This window comes from Sander lucioperca, chromosome 4 (genome assembly GCF_008315115.2).
Source record: "Sander lucioperca isolate FBNREF2018 chromosome 4, SLUC_FBN_1.2, whole genome shotgun sequence".
NCBI lineage: Eukaryota > Metazoa > Chordata > Actinopteri > Perciformes > Percidae > Sander > Sander lucioperca.
The window spans coordinates 6289568-6309499 of NC_050176.1; the positions used below are offsets into that span (position 1 = coordinate 6289568).

Here is a 19932-nt window from a genome sequence, read left to right on the forward strand (position 1 = left end):
AGTAGCCACCATTTGTAGACATTTATAGTTAATCTTTGTCTGAGGATCAATGAAGGCAGCAGTGTCGATTCATCACACCTGAGCTGTACGTAACGTTACAGTGTACACAGACAAGATGGCTGCTTCATTGGAAGACGAATTTGAAGATGCGCCTGATGTGGAGCCTTTAGAACCAACCCTGAAGAATATCATCGAGCAGAAATCTTTGAAATGGATATTTGTGGGTGGAAAGGGTGGTGTTGGTAAAACGACGTGTAGGTAAGTTGAAGGAAATGCTCATTAGCCTCCTGATATTGCCTCACGGTACGTCGCAAGCTAACATAGCTAGCTAGCTATCTAAGATTAGCCGTCATCATAACTTGACGTGAATAATTCTTAGTTAACGAATACGATGTTTTTCCACAACACGGATCTAATGAGCTGTGGCTTTCTGGCTTACGACGCGCTAGCATAACATGTCACTATCAACGTTACATTTTAAATCAGTAACCTAGGCTAATGTTAAGCTAGTTGTCAACTTGCCGGGTAACGTTAGCTAGCTAGTTAAATGCTGTCAAGCACTGTCACTAGCTAGCTAATGCTAGCCAGCTGACAGCACATGTATTCATGACTTTCTCAAGTGGTTTGGCAATCAGACAGCTTGTTCTCTTCTGCCATGTGTTTATTCAACGCGTAACTTTGTGTTAGCTTCTAACCAAGCTAACGGTATTGGATAACTACCCGTGGGTGATAAATACACTACGTTAGCTAACGTTAGCGTTAACATTAGCTGTCAGGTCTGCTGACATATTACGCCTCCTCCTTTAACTGTGGCTAAAGCCATTGAGTGATGCTTAACGTTACAATATCAAAAAGAGTAGCTAACTATAGCATAAAATCAAAGGCAGATATAAGCAACATTTAAGTAATGTTAGCTAGTAACGTTACTAATGCCCACGAAGTCAAAAATCCCGGCAACGTTAGTGTGTAGCGCACTTCTGGGCTATGACAATTATTTTTTAGTACTTTAAGATATTTAAACACATAATAGGTTTAAGAATCAAAGCCCTGTGGGTCTGATAACCACAGTTTCATTCATTACATGCACCCAGAACCATCTCAGTGCAGAGAACGTATCCCTTAGCTTGCTCACTGCAGTTTACTACATGCAACTGCGCTAAAAGTAAATACACAGAAATACATACACTACCGGTCAAAAGTTTGGGGTCACTTAGAAATATCCATTCCACTCCATTACAGACAGAATACCAGCTGAGATCAGTTGAATTGTTTTTTTTTACCAGGGCAGCAGTTTTCAGATTACATTATGTGCTTACACAATTGCAAAAGGGTTCTCGACTGTTGTAGAAAGAAGTGGCTGATCTATTAATGCAATATCTACATTGCCCATTATCAGCAACCATTCATCCAATGTTCCAAAGGCACATTCTGTTTACTAATCTGATATAATTTTAAAAGGCTAACTGAGAAAACATTGGAGAACCCTTTTGCAAATATGTAAGCACATAATGAGATCTGAAAACTGCTGCCCTGGTTAAAAAAAAAAAACAATGCAACTGATCTCAGCTGGTATTCAGTCTATAATGGAGTGGAAATTTCTAAGTGACTCCAAACTTTTGACTGGTAGTGTATAAGGCTAAAAAATAACAATAAAAACAAGAACAAAGCTGAACAAGGTAAACAAACATTTGACTACTATGTACAGATTTACGTTTCTATATAAAAAGTGTATATATACATATACACATGCATATGCATACACATATGCAAACAACAGCTCTATGAAGATTGTAGACAGTTATACACCAGATCATCAGGAAAAGATAACATACAGACCTTTCCTGTGTTTTTTTTTCTCCCTAGCTGCAGTTTGGCAGTCCAGCTCGCTGCTGTCAGGGAGAGTGTCCTCATCATCTCCACCGATCCCGCTCATAACATCTCTGATGCTTTTGACCAGAAGTTCTCAAAGGTGCCGACTAAGGTCAAGGGCTATGACAACCTCTTTGCAATGGTAAGTCGCACTGTATTTAAAAAAATAAAAATAAAAATAAAAGTCAGCACCTGTGCACAGGAAGACACTTCTAAGACTGTTCTCACCAGTTACAAAAGGGATTTCTCACAGCAGACATTAGGCTCGTTGGCGATGAACTGCTCCTCGCCTGTAAAGTGGACGAGAGCAGGCGGCAGCAGCCGGGGGCGGTGACAAAAATCCGCGGTCAAGTCGGACAGTTTCCAGCCGTTTCCAGCAGCCTTCAGGCTGAACAGGAAGTCACAGAAACACTGGTCCGATTCTGATTTATTAAAATGTTATCAGACCCATATGTCAGCTTGTACACAAGTCTCCAGTTGTTTTAATTATGACAGAGTAGCTCTCAAAATGCTCTACATGCGATCTGTTGCTGATTTTAATTAACACGCTCAGAACGGATTTAGTCTCTGACTTCTAAACGTAACTTTCAGCCACACGTGGTTTGTACAGAATACGCCTTTAAATCAGACAAATAGCAGTTAAAATCCCTCCAATTCAATATCAATAAAAAGTTTATATAAAACGTCATCATGTTGAGTCGATTCTGAACTAATCAGCTGAGAGGCAGGCGTTACCCAGCATGCCCTGGGTCCGCCTGGGTCTTGCAGTCGGTGAAAAGCAACTGCGCTGCCTGCGTCTCAGACCCACGTGTGCATGACGTCAGAGCCAGTCGGGATCAAGTCGGACACAAATCTAACCGGCATGCATTGGGCGGCGATCGCCGGTGATCGATTCTGAGCAGACCTGGCCCATCTCGAACGAGCCTACTTTGACTTGTCATAGCAGAAAAGCACAGGTGAAACTAATAGCATCAATTAGTGTCTCTGTTCCATTTAATTACACAAGTGTGCCAACATGCACATTTATGGACCTTCACCTGTCACTGTCAGATGTTTAAATACATTTAAATGAGAGAAAAGTTTTAACATATTACGTTCCTATTTAATCAAATAGGATGCCAGGAATTTAAACCGTAAGGATAATGAAGTGGAAACGTTTTTAAAACTTCTGTTTTCTTAACATTTCCTTTTGTTTCTAAACCTTAACACATCATATTGGAGTGACAAAAATGGCACAGGTGTTACTAATAACGGTAACGAGGGCTATGTTCTGTTCAGGCGTCCCAGTAAGCTGTGACAGTGAGCCAGCATGCACAATCCCAGGACCCTAAATTAATTTCAGCCATCATTAATTTAGTTATTTACACCTTTTACTTTTCCTACTGTGACATGTCAAAATCCAAAAACTGTTTTGCAGCATTTTAAAAGTGGATAGAAACATAGCTATATATGTTGACAAAGATGTTTATTTATGCTGTTTATGCAAAATGAAATGTGCATTAGATTAATATCTTTTTAGTGTCATGAGGATAGTCCGTTCCACATCTGGGTCTCAAGTGCAAACCATCATTATGTAACAACCTGAACTGCTGAAGGGGGCCGGTAAACATTTGCAGTTACTAGAGATGGTCCGATACCATTTTTTGCTTCCCGATACCGATTCTGATACCTGAACTTGCGTATCGGCCGATACCGAGTACCGATCCGATACCAGTGTGTCATATATTTGATTATGTTTTAACAACTGTATACTACTATCCCTGTATGGATGTGATATTATTTCTATCTTTGTTGTCGGTCTGGCTCAGGTTAAACTCTTTGTGAAACATGAACGCCCCAGAACTTTCTTTTATTATGCAGTTTGACGGTCAGTTATAACGGAAAAATAACATAAATAAACTACTTAACGTAGATTTTCTTTAGGGCTTTATTACGTGGTATTGGATCGGTGCATAAACTCCAGTACTTCCCGATACCAGCGTTTTAGGCAGTATCGGAGCCGATACCGATACTGGTATCGGAACATCTCTAGCAGTTACCCCAGGCCCTCAGTTTGTAATGTGCTGATAATTTGTGTATGTGTGCGTGCAGGAGATTGACCCGAGCCTGGGTGTGGCGGAGCTGCCTGATGAGTTCTTTGAGGAGGACAACATGCTCAGCATGGGTAAGAAGATGATGCAGGAGGCCATGAGCGCCTTCCCTGGCATCGACGAGGCCATGAGCTATGCAGAGGTCATGAGGTAAGACGACGTGGTTACTGGAAAGCCAGACCACACTTTATTTAGTAGCATTGCTAACCCAGAGTTGCATTTACTTTTCACAGTAATACGACCAGTGTTATTCTAACTCCGCACTACCTGTATGTACCCCCAGGTTAGTGAAAGGAATGAACTTTTCAGTGGTGGTCTTTGACACTGCCCCTACCGGTCACACACTGCGGCTGCTCAACTTTCCCACCATTGTGGAGCGTGGTCTGGGCCGCCTCATGCAGATCAAGAACCAGATCAGCCCTTTCATTTCCCAGGTGAGGAGCGACTAGCAGATCCAGTCACTCACTTGTTTGTAGACATTTACATTTTTTTTATGCAAGTTTAAATGTCTGTAAAAGCTCCACAAAGCTTCTCTTCTCTATTTTCTCTATTTCTCTCTCACTGTTGATGTAGATGTGTAACATGCTTGGCCTGGGTGACATGAACGCAGACCAGCTGGCCTCCAAGCTGGAGGAGACCCTGCCGGTCATCCGCTCAGTCAGTGAGCAGTTCAAAGATCCTGTAAGTCACACCGGTTGCAGTAATAACCCAAGCACTGTTACTACATGATAATAAGTGTTACTGTAGCGTGGCTTTTATTTTGTTGTTTTGGCTTTGTTGCAATACAGGCTTTTCACCCTGCTGCACTTCATTACTGAAGTGTTTCTGTATCTGCATACTGAGAATCTGTTGCTCTCTAAGTGGACCAAAGGATACATTTATCCATTTCGGTATTGCCAGACAAATCTAGCATTTTTGAGATCTAGCAAAGCCACTTCCACTGCAAACGTTCTCCTTGCTGTGGCTGTTGCTCTGTATCACTCTGGACATACAGACATCTCTATGCTGGATGCATCTTTACAGCGTGACTGTGTCGCACATGCAAGTATGTGTGCTGTGGTGATGCAACCTCCCAATCCCTTCCACTACTCTACAGTGGGTGAGGGAGATACATCGACAACACAGTACACTGTTAAATGTTTTTCTTTCTTTTTTGATAATTACACCCTTATTGAAAAAGTCATTTTAAACAGCTTTTCTCCAATAAAAGCTAGTCTGTTTTCAGTAGACTGCTTTAAGCTGCAGACACACCAACCAGACGGCCGACCTTCGGCAGAAAAGGCAGTTGGGCTGATCAGTCTCCCCGAGTTGGTCAAAAAAGCGCCTCGGAACACACCTAAGCGACGAGACGTAATACGTCTCCATAACAGCAGGCGGCGCTAATCTGTATTGTCGCCCAAAAGTGGAAACCGCCAGCTGATTGGACGAACGCGTCACGTGGGTCTGGTTTCTCCGGAAATTCCAAGACAGGCTTGTTCAGAATACGATCTCATATTGTACTAAAATAGTTCACCGAAACGTGTTTCTGAAAACCTTTTAAGTGAGAAATAGGCCATGCAGTTGCTGAATCTGTCTTCATTTCAGATCGACAAAGGTCAGTTTGAAAGATTTTCGTCAGATTTTGAGAGACTCTAGTCACGCTCATCCCGCTCCTCGTTTACGGGTTAGCACTCTACCAATCAGATGGGTCATTTGAGTCCGACTGCCGGCAGTGCCCGCCCCGCCGATTATACATGTCAAATCGGCCAAAATGAAGGCCGACGGCCCCTCGGACGGACAACGACACGGAACACACCGAACAGACTCGAGTCACTGACCTCGCCAGACTGTCCAACGGCCGATTATCGGCTTGGTGTGTCAGCGCCTTTAGGCGTTGTGCAGACTTCCTATTTCTATTGCGTCCTCTCGATTGCAACTCCATTATACCGTATGTTCCAATGTTGATTTTAAATTTATACTCTGTTTGTAATAATATTTCAAATAGAACAACTCAACCCTTAAACCCGTCATATTAAAAGCTTTCTGTAAATGTGTTGTAACTCGTCTGTCTTCCCCACTTTCCCTCACATCCATCAGGAACAGACCACCTTTATCTGTGTGTGTATCGCTGAGTTCCTCTCCCTGTATGAGACGGAGCGGCTGATCCAGGAGCTGGCCAAGTGCCGCATCGACACGCACAACATCATCGTCAACCAACTTGTATTCCCTGAATCCGAGAGGCCGTGCAAAATGTGTGAAGCTCGCCATAAAATTCAGTCCAAGTATTTAGACCAGGTACGGGTCCGTAGTTAGTTTTTTGGGGGTTTGTGACAATACAGCTGCACTGTTTGCATCGCATGTCCTCGTCCTCATTAATGGTCGTGTCTTCGTCCTACAGATGGAGGACCTTTATGAAGATTTCCACATAGTCAAGTTACCACTGCTGCCCCATGAAGTTCGAGGTGCTGACAAGGTCAACACGTTCTCGAAGCAACTTCTGGAACCCTACAAACCCCCAAATAAGTGATCTCCCTCCCTGCAGGACCTCCCCTCTCCCTCCTACAGACCACACCTTTACAGTCTGAACTCACCTCCTCGGAGCTCCCTCCCCCCCCCACCAGCCTCAATACCTGCAGTAACAGCCTCACGTTGATCCACTCAGTCCGTCGTCCAAAGCAGAGCACTGCTACAGCAGGACACACGCCCTTGTTGAAGGGGAGCTGATGAAATCACAAACACACACATACATAACCTGCTATATTGTTGAACAGGTAAGACAGTACATATTTGTGCTGCCTTACTCTCAGTTCACCTTCTCTTTCCTTCATATCCTCTGTGTGGCAGTCGTACTATTCCTACTCAAAGCATTTAACTTTCTCTCTACAAAAAACATCCCCTCCTCCTCCATCCTACGCAGTTTCCTCAGTTGTTAAAAACGTTGTTTCCAGTGACGGTGCTGTATATTTCAGGATAAAACAGCTTTCAGATGGTTGACATTTATGCCTTGTTTATTCTGTGTGGTTTGGTGGCTGTGTCTGTTCTCCATTTTGACCTTTGACTAAAAATGTCATTCAAATTCATCTGTCACACATCTGGAATTTACATCAAGATGTCTACAGATTCAGGGTGTGATGAAAAAATACAATTACCTTTTTTATAAAAACCATTGGCCAAGACCATCCTTGTTATTGCAATAAAGCAAACCAGAGCAGTCTTTTTACCATGTGTAAAATCATTAGACCTCACATTAACATGTGATCCTGGTGTAAACGCAGTAAGCTAATGTCAATGAAATTTCAAATCCAGTCAAGTTGGGAGCTTTATATCCATATATGGCTGCATCATTGTTTGAACTGTTAAATATTTTTAGGGCACAGGGGTTGCTTCAGGTGGTATTTGGTTGGAAATGCCACCAGTTTTATGAGATTCAAAGGCAAAATGTGTAATGAGACTCTTGATGTTTAAGTGGCTGGAAGAGTGTCACAGCAGAAGTCCCAGCACCAGGTTCCTACTCAGTGTCCATAATCCTCATCAAACATTCTGTGTCCACCCTGTTTACTGAGAACTATATGGGAACACTATTGAAATACATTAGTAGCCTTATTTAGTGCATTGCTATTAAATATATATATTGAATGTTGCTTGATCAAATGTGGAACAAATGAATGGCGAGTTGTATAAGTAGAATCAAAGCATCTTTGCCCTGGTGATTGAATACTGGACTCTGATTGGCTCGCCCGATACTTCCAACTGGAAGATACAGTAAAGATGACTTGGGAAGCGTAATTACCCTCTCTTTGTCACTGAATCCTTTTGAGTCAATCTGTTTTCTAAAGATTTTCTTTAACTTATGTTGCGAGTGTTAATTAAAACAAACTTGCCTCAGATGAGAGCATCCTGTCATTATTTTCGATCTGCGAGCTGCTTATTAACGCGTGTGTTAATTGAAGTAGACGGAAGGCCATTTTCATATGGGCGCCCAGACGTTAACCGAGCAGACTGCAGATTGCCTCTGACAGAGCACGAAGCCTCAGTTAACCTTCGACCCCACAGTTCAGGAGAGACTGACTTTTACTGTATTAAATGAACGATACAAGGGAAGAAGATATGACCGCAAAACTAAACTACAACAAAAAAAATAGTCCTCACAGGCACAGCGATTGTCTCAGGCTATCCAAAGTCGTTAAAAGTCATCCAGTCTGTTGAGTTGTAATAAATGATTTCCGTTTGAAAAATATGTCCTGGTGGGAAATTGCATTTGTAACAAGTGGGATTATTGCACCCCACTGGGATTTGTTTTCCTTATAAAAAGTTTGGACGCATGAGAAACATTTGTTTTCCCACTGGTGGGATATTGCAGTAAATATGTATAGACTTTTTTTGGGGGGATATTCAACAAGCTAATTATAAACCTATAATCGTTCAAATTGGTTGTTGTTTGCATATCGCTTAACACGACAGTTTGCCATGGTCCACTTGCTCCTGTTTCATAATGGCCTGCTGTACTGTACGGTCCTGTGCGCTCCCTGTGCCCCGGCGCCGCGGCCTGTCGCTTGTGGTCCATCACCGAGCCGCGCTTTCCCGGTCGGGGGCCGCGCTAACGAGCTCCTCCTCCTCGTTTTGGGGATTTACCCCGGGGCGCACTGACCACTGGACGCACCGAGGAGGCTCCGAGGATTACTGCCATGCAGCCGAGCGAGCCTCCAGTTATCCGAGCTGACGCCAGGGGATATCAGGGTTATGAGCTCTTTGGGAAAAAAAAACAAACTCCACTGGCAAGCACAGAGAAGACTGCGTACTGTTAAGTGAAAATGTGAATTCACTTCTCCAGCGGTGCCAATTACGCACAGAGATGCGCTAAGCTGGCACATTCGTCAAGAAACAACACTACAAAAGGTAAGCAGATATTCTTTTCAAGACAAAATACATTACAGTCTGTTCATAGTGTCATCCATGACGGCAATGGGAATGAACTTGATCTGTAAGTCAAATAAATGACCAGAGAGAGTTGATTAGATTGTAAAGTGAATGATTTAGTCAGTTAAACAACATATCTGTTCGTGGCCTCAGACCCACCTGAACTTGAGCACGTTTGTTCCAGCTGCAGGTGTAATTACAGACGCTGTTGTTTCTTTCATATAGCTCTTTCATTGAGGACCTGTAATCTGGCTGTCACCAATGACTGTCACCTACACAGCCAGAGTTGCAAACGCCCGTTTCTGTGGCTTCTCCAAGCTGCTTTTGGCCTGGAAAGGCAGCATCTACAAGGTGTTATATAAAGAGTTCCTGGCTTTCTTTGCCATGTATACCGCCATCAGCATCACTTACAGGTAAGACAGAGCTCGAGGACAGCTTTAGGCAACACTAACTGCAGACACATTCATCAGTGCTTTGGTTTACAAATGACTGTGTGCCCCTGTTTCTCTTTTAGATTTCTCCTGTATGATGATCAGAAGAGGTATTTTGAAAAGCTGGCAATTTATTGCAACCACTACGCCAGTCTTATCCCTATGTCCTTTGTACTGGGTAAGCACTGATGATGTTCTAGTCAACTTTGAGATAACAGAAGCGGGGACAGAATTTGAGCTACAGTATGATTGTGGATAGGATTTTAGGAAGGTCCCTTAAAAGAGATAGCACTTACCATTCTTACAGACTCCACAGTGCATTTCCTGCATATCTTCTTTTCACACCAGAATACAAATACTTGTTGCTAAGTCAATTGTAAGGCAAAAATAAGAATAAGAAAAATAACTAGTAAATAACTGTATGAAGTAGCATGGCTAAAAGTGCAATAAATAGTTAAGAAAAAGTAAAGTAAGATTTAAAAAAAAAAAATCCTATACAATGGATTGTAAAACTGCTATATAAATATATTTTTTCATTAAATTTTTATTCTTTTTTCCTTCATGCATGTAAATCAGCCAAAATACACACTATAGCTTACATATACAGTATGTGATAAGTCAAGATTATTCGACAATATTGGCACTTTGTTGTATCCTTGGGCTCAATAGCAGAAATTAGAGTAAAGCCAAAACTATTTTTCATTTTGCTTGTGGTCCCTGAGCAGGGGCGTTGGAGTGGGGGGGGGAAAGGGGACTGAGTACCCAGGGCCCTCATGTGAGGAGGGCCCAAAACGATGCTAGAATGAATAGCTGTGGATGCGGGGAGGGGCCCATAGAAAATGCCTTTCTACAGGGCCCAGAATTTTGTGCTACGCCCCTGTCCCTGAGGCCACCAAGGAACCCACAGGACAGTACTTTTATAGAAAATCGGACATATATAAACACCGTTAGCCCCTGGTATACAGTATGTGTCTCCAGAGTAATCCCCTGTGTCTCCTCTTCGCTGCTGTTTGCAGGTTTTTATGTGACCCTGGTGGTGAACCGGTGGTGGAGCCAGTACACCAGCATCCCTCTCCCTGACAGGCTCATGTGCGTCCTGTCGGGGGGCCTCCAGGGGAGCGACGAGAGAGGCCGCCTGCTGAGACGAACCATGATGCGTTACGCCAGTCTGTCGGCCCTGCTCATCCTCCGCTCTGTCAGCACGGCCGTATTCAAACGTTTCCCCACCATGGACCACGTGGTGGAGGCTGGTGAGTAGGTGGTGAGGGGGGCGGTAGGGTCCATCCTTAGCCTTAAAAATATATTTTTTTATTCAATTGTTATTTACACTAAGATTTACTATATGTGGGATTCACTTTTTCCCCACACTGTTCTCAGGAAGTGACAGCAAACGTTGTAGATGGAGTAATGTGATCAGTCACTCATGGTATCAGTGTGTGTGTGTGTGTGTGTGTGTGTGTGTGTGTGTTTTGTTTCCTCTCCTGTACATTCTCTACACCAGTGAACAGTAGAAATCACAAGGACAGGCACATCTTGAAATTCACTGGTGATTAAAAAAAGTTTATCATTATGAGAAGCTGGTGTAGCAATCCTCCCCTCGCTGTTGTCTAAATGAACTTGGTTGCAACTTTTGGTGGCCCGTCAAAGTTTGATTTACACCCTGACTTGTTGTAAACAAGATGTCAACAGTAATAACATATATTAACAAGCTATTATCTACACATTCAATTAGTTCTCACTCACTATATAAAGACTTATTTGGAAATGAGACTCCAAGAAAAGTTTAGGAAACCACAGATTAAATCATACAAAATATTCATCTCTCATTCCTCCCTTTCTGTGAGCCAAAATTTACATTAGGAACAAAATGTAGGTGTGCTGTTTGTGCAGGATTCATGTCAAGAGAGGAACGGAAGAAGTTTGAGGGTCTACACTCTCCTTATAACAAATACTGGATCCCCTGCGTTTGGTTCACCAACCTGGCTGCTGTGGCCCGCTGCGAGGGCAGGATCAAAGACGATCACACACTCAAACTACTGCTGGAGGTGCAGCACACACACACACACACACACACACACACACACACACACACACACACACACACACACACACACACACACGCACACACACACACGCACACACACACACACACACACACGCACACACGTTAGTTTCACTATCTTTGTGGGGACCCGTATCTTTGTGGGGACCCGTCATTGACATAATGCATTCCCTAGCCCCTTACCCTAACCTTAACCATCACAACTAAATACCTAACCTTAACCCTTACCCTCACCCTAACCATAACCTAATTCTAACCCTAATCCTAAAACCAAGTCTTAACCCTCAAACAGCCCTTTAACCTTGTGGGGTCCAGCATTTTGGGCCCCACAAGGCTGTGCAGACCCCACAAGTATACTGTATTCCCCGGTTTTTGGACCCCACAAATATAGGAAAACACACACACACACACACACACACACACACACACACACACACACACACACAATTACACAGACCCACTGATGATGAGGAACACTCCTTGTGTTTTGACAAAGATTCAGGTAGATATGTATATTTATCAGACAGACTGACATAAAGACAGAAGAGTTTGGATGAATGCTGTAAAGTGACCAAGTCTCTGTATCTGTGTGTGAACAGGAGCTGAATGGGTTCAGAGGGAAGTGCAGCATGCTGTTTCACTACGACATGATCAGTGTTCCCCTGGTCTACACTCAGGTAAGTGCTCTGCTGTTTTTTTTACACAGCTATGCACTATTTATTTGATCATACTCTTCATCTTTAATTGAATTTTCACACACCAATTTAATCGTTTTTTTTCTTGATTTTTGTCAGTTTTCTACATTGTTCCTCGAGAAGTGTAATTGCATTTTAACAGTTGAAATGACAAATAAACTTGAACTTGCGGGCGATTGAGAGTTACTGGCTGATATGCACATTGGCTGCACCCATGGGTGGAGCTGCTGGTTTGAATATGAATTTACAGTATAATGATAACAGTTAATGACTTAAAGTCTTCCAGGTTAAACAATAGTATAGGTTTATGGCTATAGAATTTTTTGACTCAAACGTCAGTTTGCTATGTGCTTTGGTTCTAAATACAGTTCCCATTAGCCTTAGTGTCAATTGCTCTGGAGAAGATACCAGCCAAAAGTACAGCACATCATGTTCATCAGTTCAAAAATGGATTGATTCAAACATCTTACCTTCATTCTGTTATAAGTAGTGCAGGCACCTGAATATTAAAGGGACAGTTAACCCCAAAATCAAAAATACATATTTTTTACCTTTTACCTGTAGTGGTATTTAACAATCTATTCTAATGTTAACCTCTTTCGCTGTCACAAGCATGTGCCTCTCGTCCATGAGTATGCTTCCTTCTGCGCGGTGATATGGTTAGTGGGTGTAGTTCGGTAGAAAGAAAATAGTTCCTACAAGAAACTGCCCTCAACCAGGTCTGTGGATTATCTTAAGTAACCAGGTCATGACTTTTGGTAAGAAAGATTGCTGTTGAGTTTTTGAAATGCGTCTTTTGGCACTTTTAGCCCCACAAGCCGTGTGCCATCTAGTTCAATTATATTGGAAAGAAGGCACTACACCCGATATCTCCGACACTGGGCAACTCATACCAAAACAATCTAGATTGATTAAAAAAAATATGGGGGGTTGAACTTTCCCTTTAAGCTCAGAGATAGACATGTCACAGTACGAAAAGAACAGGTGTAAATAATAAGATTAATGTCACACTAACTAGAACAGAGACATCGTTAGCAGGGGCGTCGGACTGGGGGGAAAAAGGGGACTGAGTACCCAAAAGATGCTAGAATGAATAGCTGTGGATGCGGGGAGGGACCCATAGAAAATGCCTTTCTACAGGGCCCAGAATTTTGTGCTACGCCCCTGATCGTTAGTGTTATTAGTAACACCTGTGATTGTCCTATCACAAGTCAAAATGCGGAATAGCTCCTTTGGACAACATTTTTATCTACATGGTCTTGTACAAGTTTTTATTATCACACCTGCTATTTGCATATACTTATATTAGGAGAATTTCAGGAAACCTGGCTTCCTAATATATAAATATGTCAACTTCAGTACTTCAACACAAAACACTTTGACTTGTGCTAGCAGGATAAGCACAGATCTAACTAATGATGACATTAATGACTTCCATTTTAATTGCCCCAGTAAAACAACAACTGTGCCCTGACACTGGCACCCCTAAATGAAATACAGCTCCAATACGGTTATTGGTTGGTGTATTGCTTATTGGGGAAATGTATCTTTAACTGTTAAACACTAAAACGTACCTCCATGAAATAACTATCCATTACTAAGAAAGAAAAAAGCAATGAACTACATTACAAAGTTCTTTTTTACTAACTTCTTCCATTACATATCATAAAAATACTGTGAGATTTTCAAGTGTGTCTGCTTGTATGAATTTGTGGAATAGATGAATAAACATAGTCATGGAAAAAAAAGTAATTTGTATGTCATTTTGTATCGTTCCAACAGGTTGTGACTTTGGCAGTGTACAGTTTTTTCCTGGTGTGTCTGATTGGTCGCCAGTTCCTGGACCCCAATCAAGGCTATCCCGGTCATGACCTGGACCTCTACGTGCCCATCTTCACCCTGCTACAGTTCTTCTTTTATGCTGGGTGGCTCAAGGTCAGAGAGAGGCTCACATAGCATATGTTTAAATACCTGAGCAAAGTGGCCTGGTTAGCTCAGTTGGTAGAGCGGGCGCACATATATAGAGGTTTGTTCCTCGACGCAGAAGGTCCAGGGTTCGAGTCCGACCTGTGATAATTTCCTGCATGTCTTCCCCTTCTCTCTCCCCTTTCATGTCTAGCTGTTCTATCCATTAAAGGTGGAAATGCCCCAAAAATAATCTTAAAAAAAAAAAAATACCTGAGCAAAATACAAAGATAAAATCAAATATTCATGTAGTTAGCTTGTTACATTTTCTGTTATGTCCTGAAGGTAGCAGAGCAGCTCATCAACCCTTTTGGAGAAGATGATGATGACTTTGAGACCAACTGGCTGATAGACAGAAATTTCCAGGTTTGTCTGATGTTACTGGTGTTTCCTTTTCTTTTCTTTTACTTCGTTACACCTTACTTTAAAGTATTCTGTCATAATATACCCTTGCAATGAAAACACTACTGCTCAACCTACCTTTAGCTTTACCATCATGTCTTTATTTAAGTTCAGTATATCTGTAATGGGATGTGTCTTCGTGCTCTTAACTGGCAATACTTTATCTGTCTGATCTTTGCTGTGCAGGTGTCTATGATGGCGGTGGACGAGATGTATGGAGATCTTCCGATGATGGAGAGAGATCGTTACTGGAATGACTCCAACCCCAGACCCCCCTACACCGCCGCCACTCTCTTTGTCCTCCGCAAACCCTCTTTCCAGGGGTCCACTTTTGACATGGCGTGAGTCTCTGGGTTTTACCTTCTCGTTCTACGTGTGCTCGACTTGTGCCTGTGATACTTTCAGTTTGAATCCCCCCACTGGGTGGGAAAGTTTGGGTGATGAAAGTGAAAGTATTCTGCCTTAATTCAAGAACTGGTATGAAGTTATCGGGACTGAGAAAGAGTAAACATGTCCAAACACAACAACTGTAAGGTAAATTATCTCAACGTCTCTTAACAGGATTCCTAAAGAGGAGATGCACTTCCAGCCTCTGGAGGACATTGCTGAGAACCTGGAGGAGTCAGGTGGTCGTCACCCCAACATGGACCTCTTTAACCGCCTACTCAGTGCGGCCCCTTCCCCCACTGGCTTTATGGGAGGGGCTCTTCGTCGCACCTCAGCACAACTCCAGAGGCTACGCCACTCCCCCAGCATTGACCAATGCACCAGCGATGATGATGATGATAGTGGTAAAATAGGTAAAGGTGGGTCTCTGCCGTCAGGGCTGGAAACCCAGAGCACTGTGTGCAGTTTCTGGGAGGAGAAGACCGCCAGAACGCCTCTGCTGGAGGTTCAGTTTGCAGTGACGCAGGAGAGGCGAGAAGGGCATCCTGCCGCCAATAAGGAGGTGCGTAGAGTGGAGGGGAAGAGTGATGAAGAGTGGCAGATCAGGGAGGAAAGAGGGAAAGCGGAGAGTGCAAGCGAGGAGACCCAAACTCCTGTGTCCCTGCTTCCTTCTTCCCCTCAGTCCTCAAGGGAGATGTCCACTCAATCAGCCTCCGCCATTCCCTTCACCTCCCGGCACCCCTCTGCCTTTGTGTTTCACCCAGCTGCCCATTCCAGTCTGGAGCACTGCAGCTCCCAGCCGGCTATCAACCAGAACAGAGCTCCCCCCATCATTCCAAAACCTCCCTTTTGTGGAAACAAAATGTCCTTCCTCACTGTGCCGTCTTACAACGAACCTTCACGTTTTCGCAGTGTGAGCATGGGATCAGAGCTCACTGGGTCTTAGGTGGACAATGGGTTGTGTGAATGGGTTCCTATAAACCTTTGGCTGTTTAAAACCATAATGCTCGATTCAGTGCATGTTTTCACAAGTGAAACTAGTCATAGATACGAAAATTCAATTCAAAAGTTTTAAAGATGTACTCCCATATATATATTTTTTTTTATAGAAAGCAATAGCTCCCCATTTTCCAAAATATACTCCCACCTCACTGTTAATAATGTCCGAAAGTCATCTCTGAACTGTGCAAAATTTCTGTGACATTGGAGGAAAGTTTTGGTTGATATTTGAAGACACAAAAGACCAAGTCACTGTGATGTCGCGCTAACACAACAATCACTCCCGGGTAGACACTTGGCGGTTAATTTGCATTGCGGAGATTTGTGAAATCGGCAAACTTGTTTATTTCTGTTGTCATTTTTAGCCTTAACTGTAAAGTTTGAAGATAGGCTATATAGTTAAACACGGAGGTCTGACCTCTTAGACGTTTCTTCTGTGCTTATTTTCTAAGCTAGCGTCTTTGATAAACCAAATCAAACGCAGTGACAACTCACCACCGGTCGGACTAAAGGCCTTTTTATGTTTCTGCATAGAATCGACGGTGTACCTCCGCAGTACCCTCTGCGTCTATGCCAGACCCTACGCTGTAGCCTGACCTGCACCTCTCGAAAAATGTAACTACACGTCGCAGCGACGCACGTTTCTCGGCCGTGGCTTGGTAGCGTTGCATTTCCCCCGACTCATTTCCTGGTTCTCCTTCTCCATAAACAACATGAAATCAAGGAGAGGGTTAACTTTTCCTGCTCCAGATTTCCCACCGTGGTCAGAAAGCACAGGGGAGACACTTGATTTCTCTCACTATGACTCTAGAGTCGCTACTCGCTCCGAAGCTAATCGCCGTCACTCTCTCACTTCTCCCTTTCTCTAACACACAGAACCATAAAACGGCCTTAACTGCTAGTTTTGGGTGGTCATTTAAATTGTATGTACCGGATACAGGGGTTTTCTACCTGGACGTTATTGTACACAAACGTGATTGGGTCTATTGGAACCATTAAATAAATATTCTGTGTATTTAATACAGACATTACATGTTTGTGCTAAGCTAGGCTAAACAAGTTTCCTAACGTTAAGCCTAGCTTAGCACCAAGACTAGGCAGGGGGAGATTGGCCTCCATCAAAAAAAGCAGGAAGCAACACCAAAAGTTTCTTTACATGTTGAATCTTAGTAGCTAGCAAACTACTCACCAGTGTATTAAAGGTACATTGTGTAGGAATTTTCTCCCATCTAGCAGTGAAATTGTATTTTGCATTCAAACGAATAGTGCTCTCTAGCGCCTCGCGTTTTCAAATGCGTGTTGCAACTACGGTAGCCGTTATGTACCAAGAAGCTATGACAACATGTCTTCCAATTTTTGCTTTTTTGGCGACGATTTAAACCAATGACATATTTATGAATGAAGACATTGATTTTAGCTTATAAAATACTTAAAACACTACACAGCGTACCTTTAAAGAGTCACCTGGGTTTAGGTCAGTGTTGTGAAAGTCTAAGAAGCCGACAACTTCACCATGAGACAGGACTTTGGATAATTATAGGCCTACTAGCTTGCATAGTAATTCAGCTAGCTTCTTCGTATTTAAGCTTAAATTAGTTTTTTGTTTGTTAAAATACAAAAAATACAACACAATGAGAAAGCTATCGAATTGTTGCAAGAGACCTCTGGTAGAGCTGAGCTAGATGTTTACCCGTCCTTTCAGTCTTGGTGCTAAGCTAGGCTAAACACGTCAAAGCTACATGTATACAAAGGAGATGAAACGGAGACCAATTGTTTATTAAAATCGAGTGTGTTTAAAGGAAAAAATTACTACACATTATTTTGTAGAATATCAATATATTGCCTATTTTTACTGAAGTCTAGTAGAGAGGATTAACAAAAGTTTGGACTGAACAAATGGTGCTGAAATGAACAGACACAATGGGTTTTCTTTGTTTACTTTATTTTCTTTGATTAATAAAATGTCCCTTTAAATAGAATGATTTCTAATGTATTATCTGTTGTATTTTAAAGCTTCATTTAAACAAATATTGAATTAAATGAATGAGATAACCGTCACATTAATGACAAAATGAATAGTCATTGTTTTGCATTATTTCTAAAAGAAATTGAATCTCACCTGCAAAAATAAATGTATACATATTATACAATGAGGAATGGAGCAGATACTCTGGTGATTACTGACAACCACACATTTAGGTAAGAAACAGATACAAAAAAAAACTAATTTATGACACTACTAGATATTATATCAAGTCACAAATATAATTTCAGTTCCAACAATGACCAGCAGGGGGTGATAGCAGCCAACCAAATAGAGTACAGACAGTGACTAAATGAAGAAATTCACACCTTCCACAATCTTGCTTTTCATCATGCCCATGAGTGGGCTGCACTCCTCCATTTCTCCCTGCAGATGGAGGCTCCTACCTGGGCTGCAGCCGGGGGGAGAGTGCCCTCCTGGCCTGGGTGGATTGCCTCTGCTTGGCCAGGAAAGATTGAGCCGGGCCTGGAGCTCTGGAGTCCTTACACAGACTGAGTTGCCGCAGAGCTGAGGACTGCAAGTAGCAAAAACAACTGTCAGCTGTTAGTGGAAACACAATAGTACAGTACTAAAAATGTACGCATGTTAACCAGACCAAACTGACACCTGCTGAGTTCTACTACTATACCTGCAACATTAAGATGGTGTCTAACACTTGCCTTAGAACCATATCAACTCTATGAGTAAACAAAAACATTTTGAAACACCTAATAACATGTCACTGTAAGGAGTGCATTGGTAAAACAAGACCAGGGCTCAATCCTTGTGGGAAGCCGGTGAGGGATAGCATGACCTCTGTGTACGAACTGCCCCCCCTGACGAAGCTCCTCATTTGTAGGTTAAAAGACGATACTTTGTGTATCAGAGAAGGCACTTGCCTGTCGACCACATCCTCCCCATGGCCAAAAGTGGACTTAAAGTGACAAAGACTGCAGTACAGGGGAGCTGGCCATAACATAACCAAATTGGGGAGAAAAAAGGTGTGCAAAAGGTCAACAGAAAACATATGTTGTTTAATCGACCCAGCCACTTGTGGACTGCAGGGTTTTGCTTAAACTGTTCAATGTGCATTTCATTGAACGATACAACACAGGATATTGTTACAACTTTCTTTAACTTTCATGTCCTTCTGATAAAAGGCATCTAATTGATTGAAAGTCTTAAGGGATACAGCTATATGCATTTTCTTTCCTCATGTACTCACCATGCTTTGCCAGGCTGTCACGATCAGTTTCTCTTCTTTTTTCTGTCTGGCCCTTGTATCATTATCACCCTGAGTTTCCTGTAGAAGTCATTTGAAAGAAAGTAATTTTACCAAATCACTTTAACACAATGAAATGAAATGCCCAACACAACTAAAGAAAAGTAGTTCAGAGAAGTTACAGAGTCTGGACCAGACTCTAACTTGCCTCTGGGGCAGCTGTTGCCATGGTATCAAGCGGTCTGGCCTCCTTGTTGCTGGTCATCATTCGAGATATAGCACAACACAGACAAATCCAACCCGAATAATATAAGCAAAGAAATGTTTGCGTGACTGGCCGACTTGTACACCAACAGCCCCCTGACCTGCCCCCGTCTGTCTGCAGCTCAGTGCTGCTCTTGGCTGCATTTTGCAGCAGAGGCCCTGGTTTTGTTGTGTGGCAGACAGAACAATATGGAGAGGTCCTGCAGGCTTAAATGCTCTGGCTCCTCGCCACAGCCAAAGATGCCATCCTGCTGACTCGGGTACATTCGGAGAGTCATTCACCAAACTGAGGATTAGTAGGTAATCACCAGAACACAATGCACTTAGCTTGACAATAGCTTTGACATTTGTGAAATTCAGTACGTTAAGTTGGGTATCTCAGAATCATATTAGCAGAGAAATCATGACCTGATAAAGCAAAAAAAAAAAAAAAATGCATTCTGTTTATTCTTTTGTCAACACTTTGATGTTTTCACTAAGATCTGTAAGTTAGTGTGCATGTTTTTCTGTCTGTTTAACTGAGTCATTACTAGTTTCAGTGACCCAGAAATGCCGTTATTCCCCTAATTATGACTTGACCAGCATCTAAGGCCAGCAGTATTAGCATATCATGCAAGATCAAGCAAC

At 42.5% G+C, this 19932-nt stretch overlaps 3 protein-coding genes and 1 long non-coding RNA gene across 5 annotated transcripts; 3 read left to right on the forward strand and 1 right to left on the reverse strand.

The window, feature by feature from the left end:
• Positions 1-23: 23 nt before the first annotated feature.
• On the forward strand, positions 24-7478 carry get3 (guided entry of tail-anchored proteins factor 3, ATPase). The gene is made up of 7 exons (XM_031284434.2): positions 24-258; positions 1864-2011; positions 3961-4109; positions 4243-4393; positions 4533-4640; positions 6036-6233; positions 6337-7478. The coding sequence occupies exons 1-7, from the start codon at positions 116-118 to the stop codon at positions 6463-6465; spliced, it is 1026 nt and encodes a 341-aa protein (XP_031140294.1). The 5' UTR covers positions 24-115; the 3' UTR covers positions 6466-7478.
• Positions 7479-7959: 481 nt separating this feature from the next.
• On the forward strand, positions 7960-15847 carry best2 (bestrophin 2). 2 transcript variants are annotated; one of them, XM_036000747.1, is made up of 10 exons: positions 7960-8834; positions 9040-9268; positions 9370-9464; positions 10303-10536; positions 11177-11331; positions 11948-12025; positions 13826-13978; positions 14294-14374; positions 14597-14751; positions 14972-15847. In XM_036000747.1, exons 2-10 carry the CDS (start codon positions 9117-9119, stop codon positions 15741-15743), a joined length of 1875 nt encoding a protein of 624 aa, XP_035856640.1. In that variant the 5' UTR covers positions 7960-8834; positions 9040-9116; the 3' UTR covers positions 15744-15847. The 2 variants fall into 2 exon arrangements, with proteins under 2 accessions (XP_035856640.1, XP_031140298.1); XM_031284438.2 differs by having other exon boundaries at positions 9081-9268; positions 14972-15743.
• An 847-nt stretch (positions 15848-16694) lies between these two features.
• LOC118494944 lies at positions 16695-17391 on the forward strand. Its single transcript, XR_004897154.1, has 2 exons — positions 16695-16998; positions 17255-17391. It is a non-coding gene; the product is annotated as an uncharacterized LOC118494944 (long non-coding RNA).
• A 160-nt stretch (positions 17392-17551) lies between these two features.
• LOC116039561 (protein Hook homolog 2-like) lies at positions 17552-19572 on the reverse strand. The gene is made up of 3 exons (XM_031284437.2): positions 19250-19572; positions 19045-19122; positions 17552-18354 (listed from the first exon to the last, which is right to left on the reverse strand). The coding sequence occupies exons 1-3, from the start codon at positions 19307-19309 to the stop codon at positions 18223-18225; spliced, it is 270 nt and encodes an 89-aa protein (XP_031140297.1). The 5' UTR covers positions 19310-19572; the 3' UTR covers positions 17552-18222.
• Positions 19573-19932: the final 360 nt, after the last annotated feature.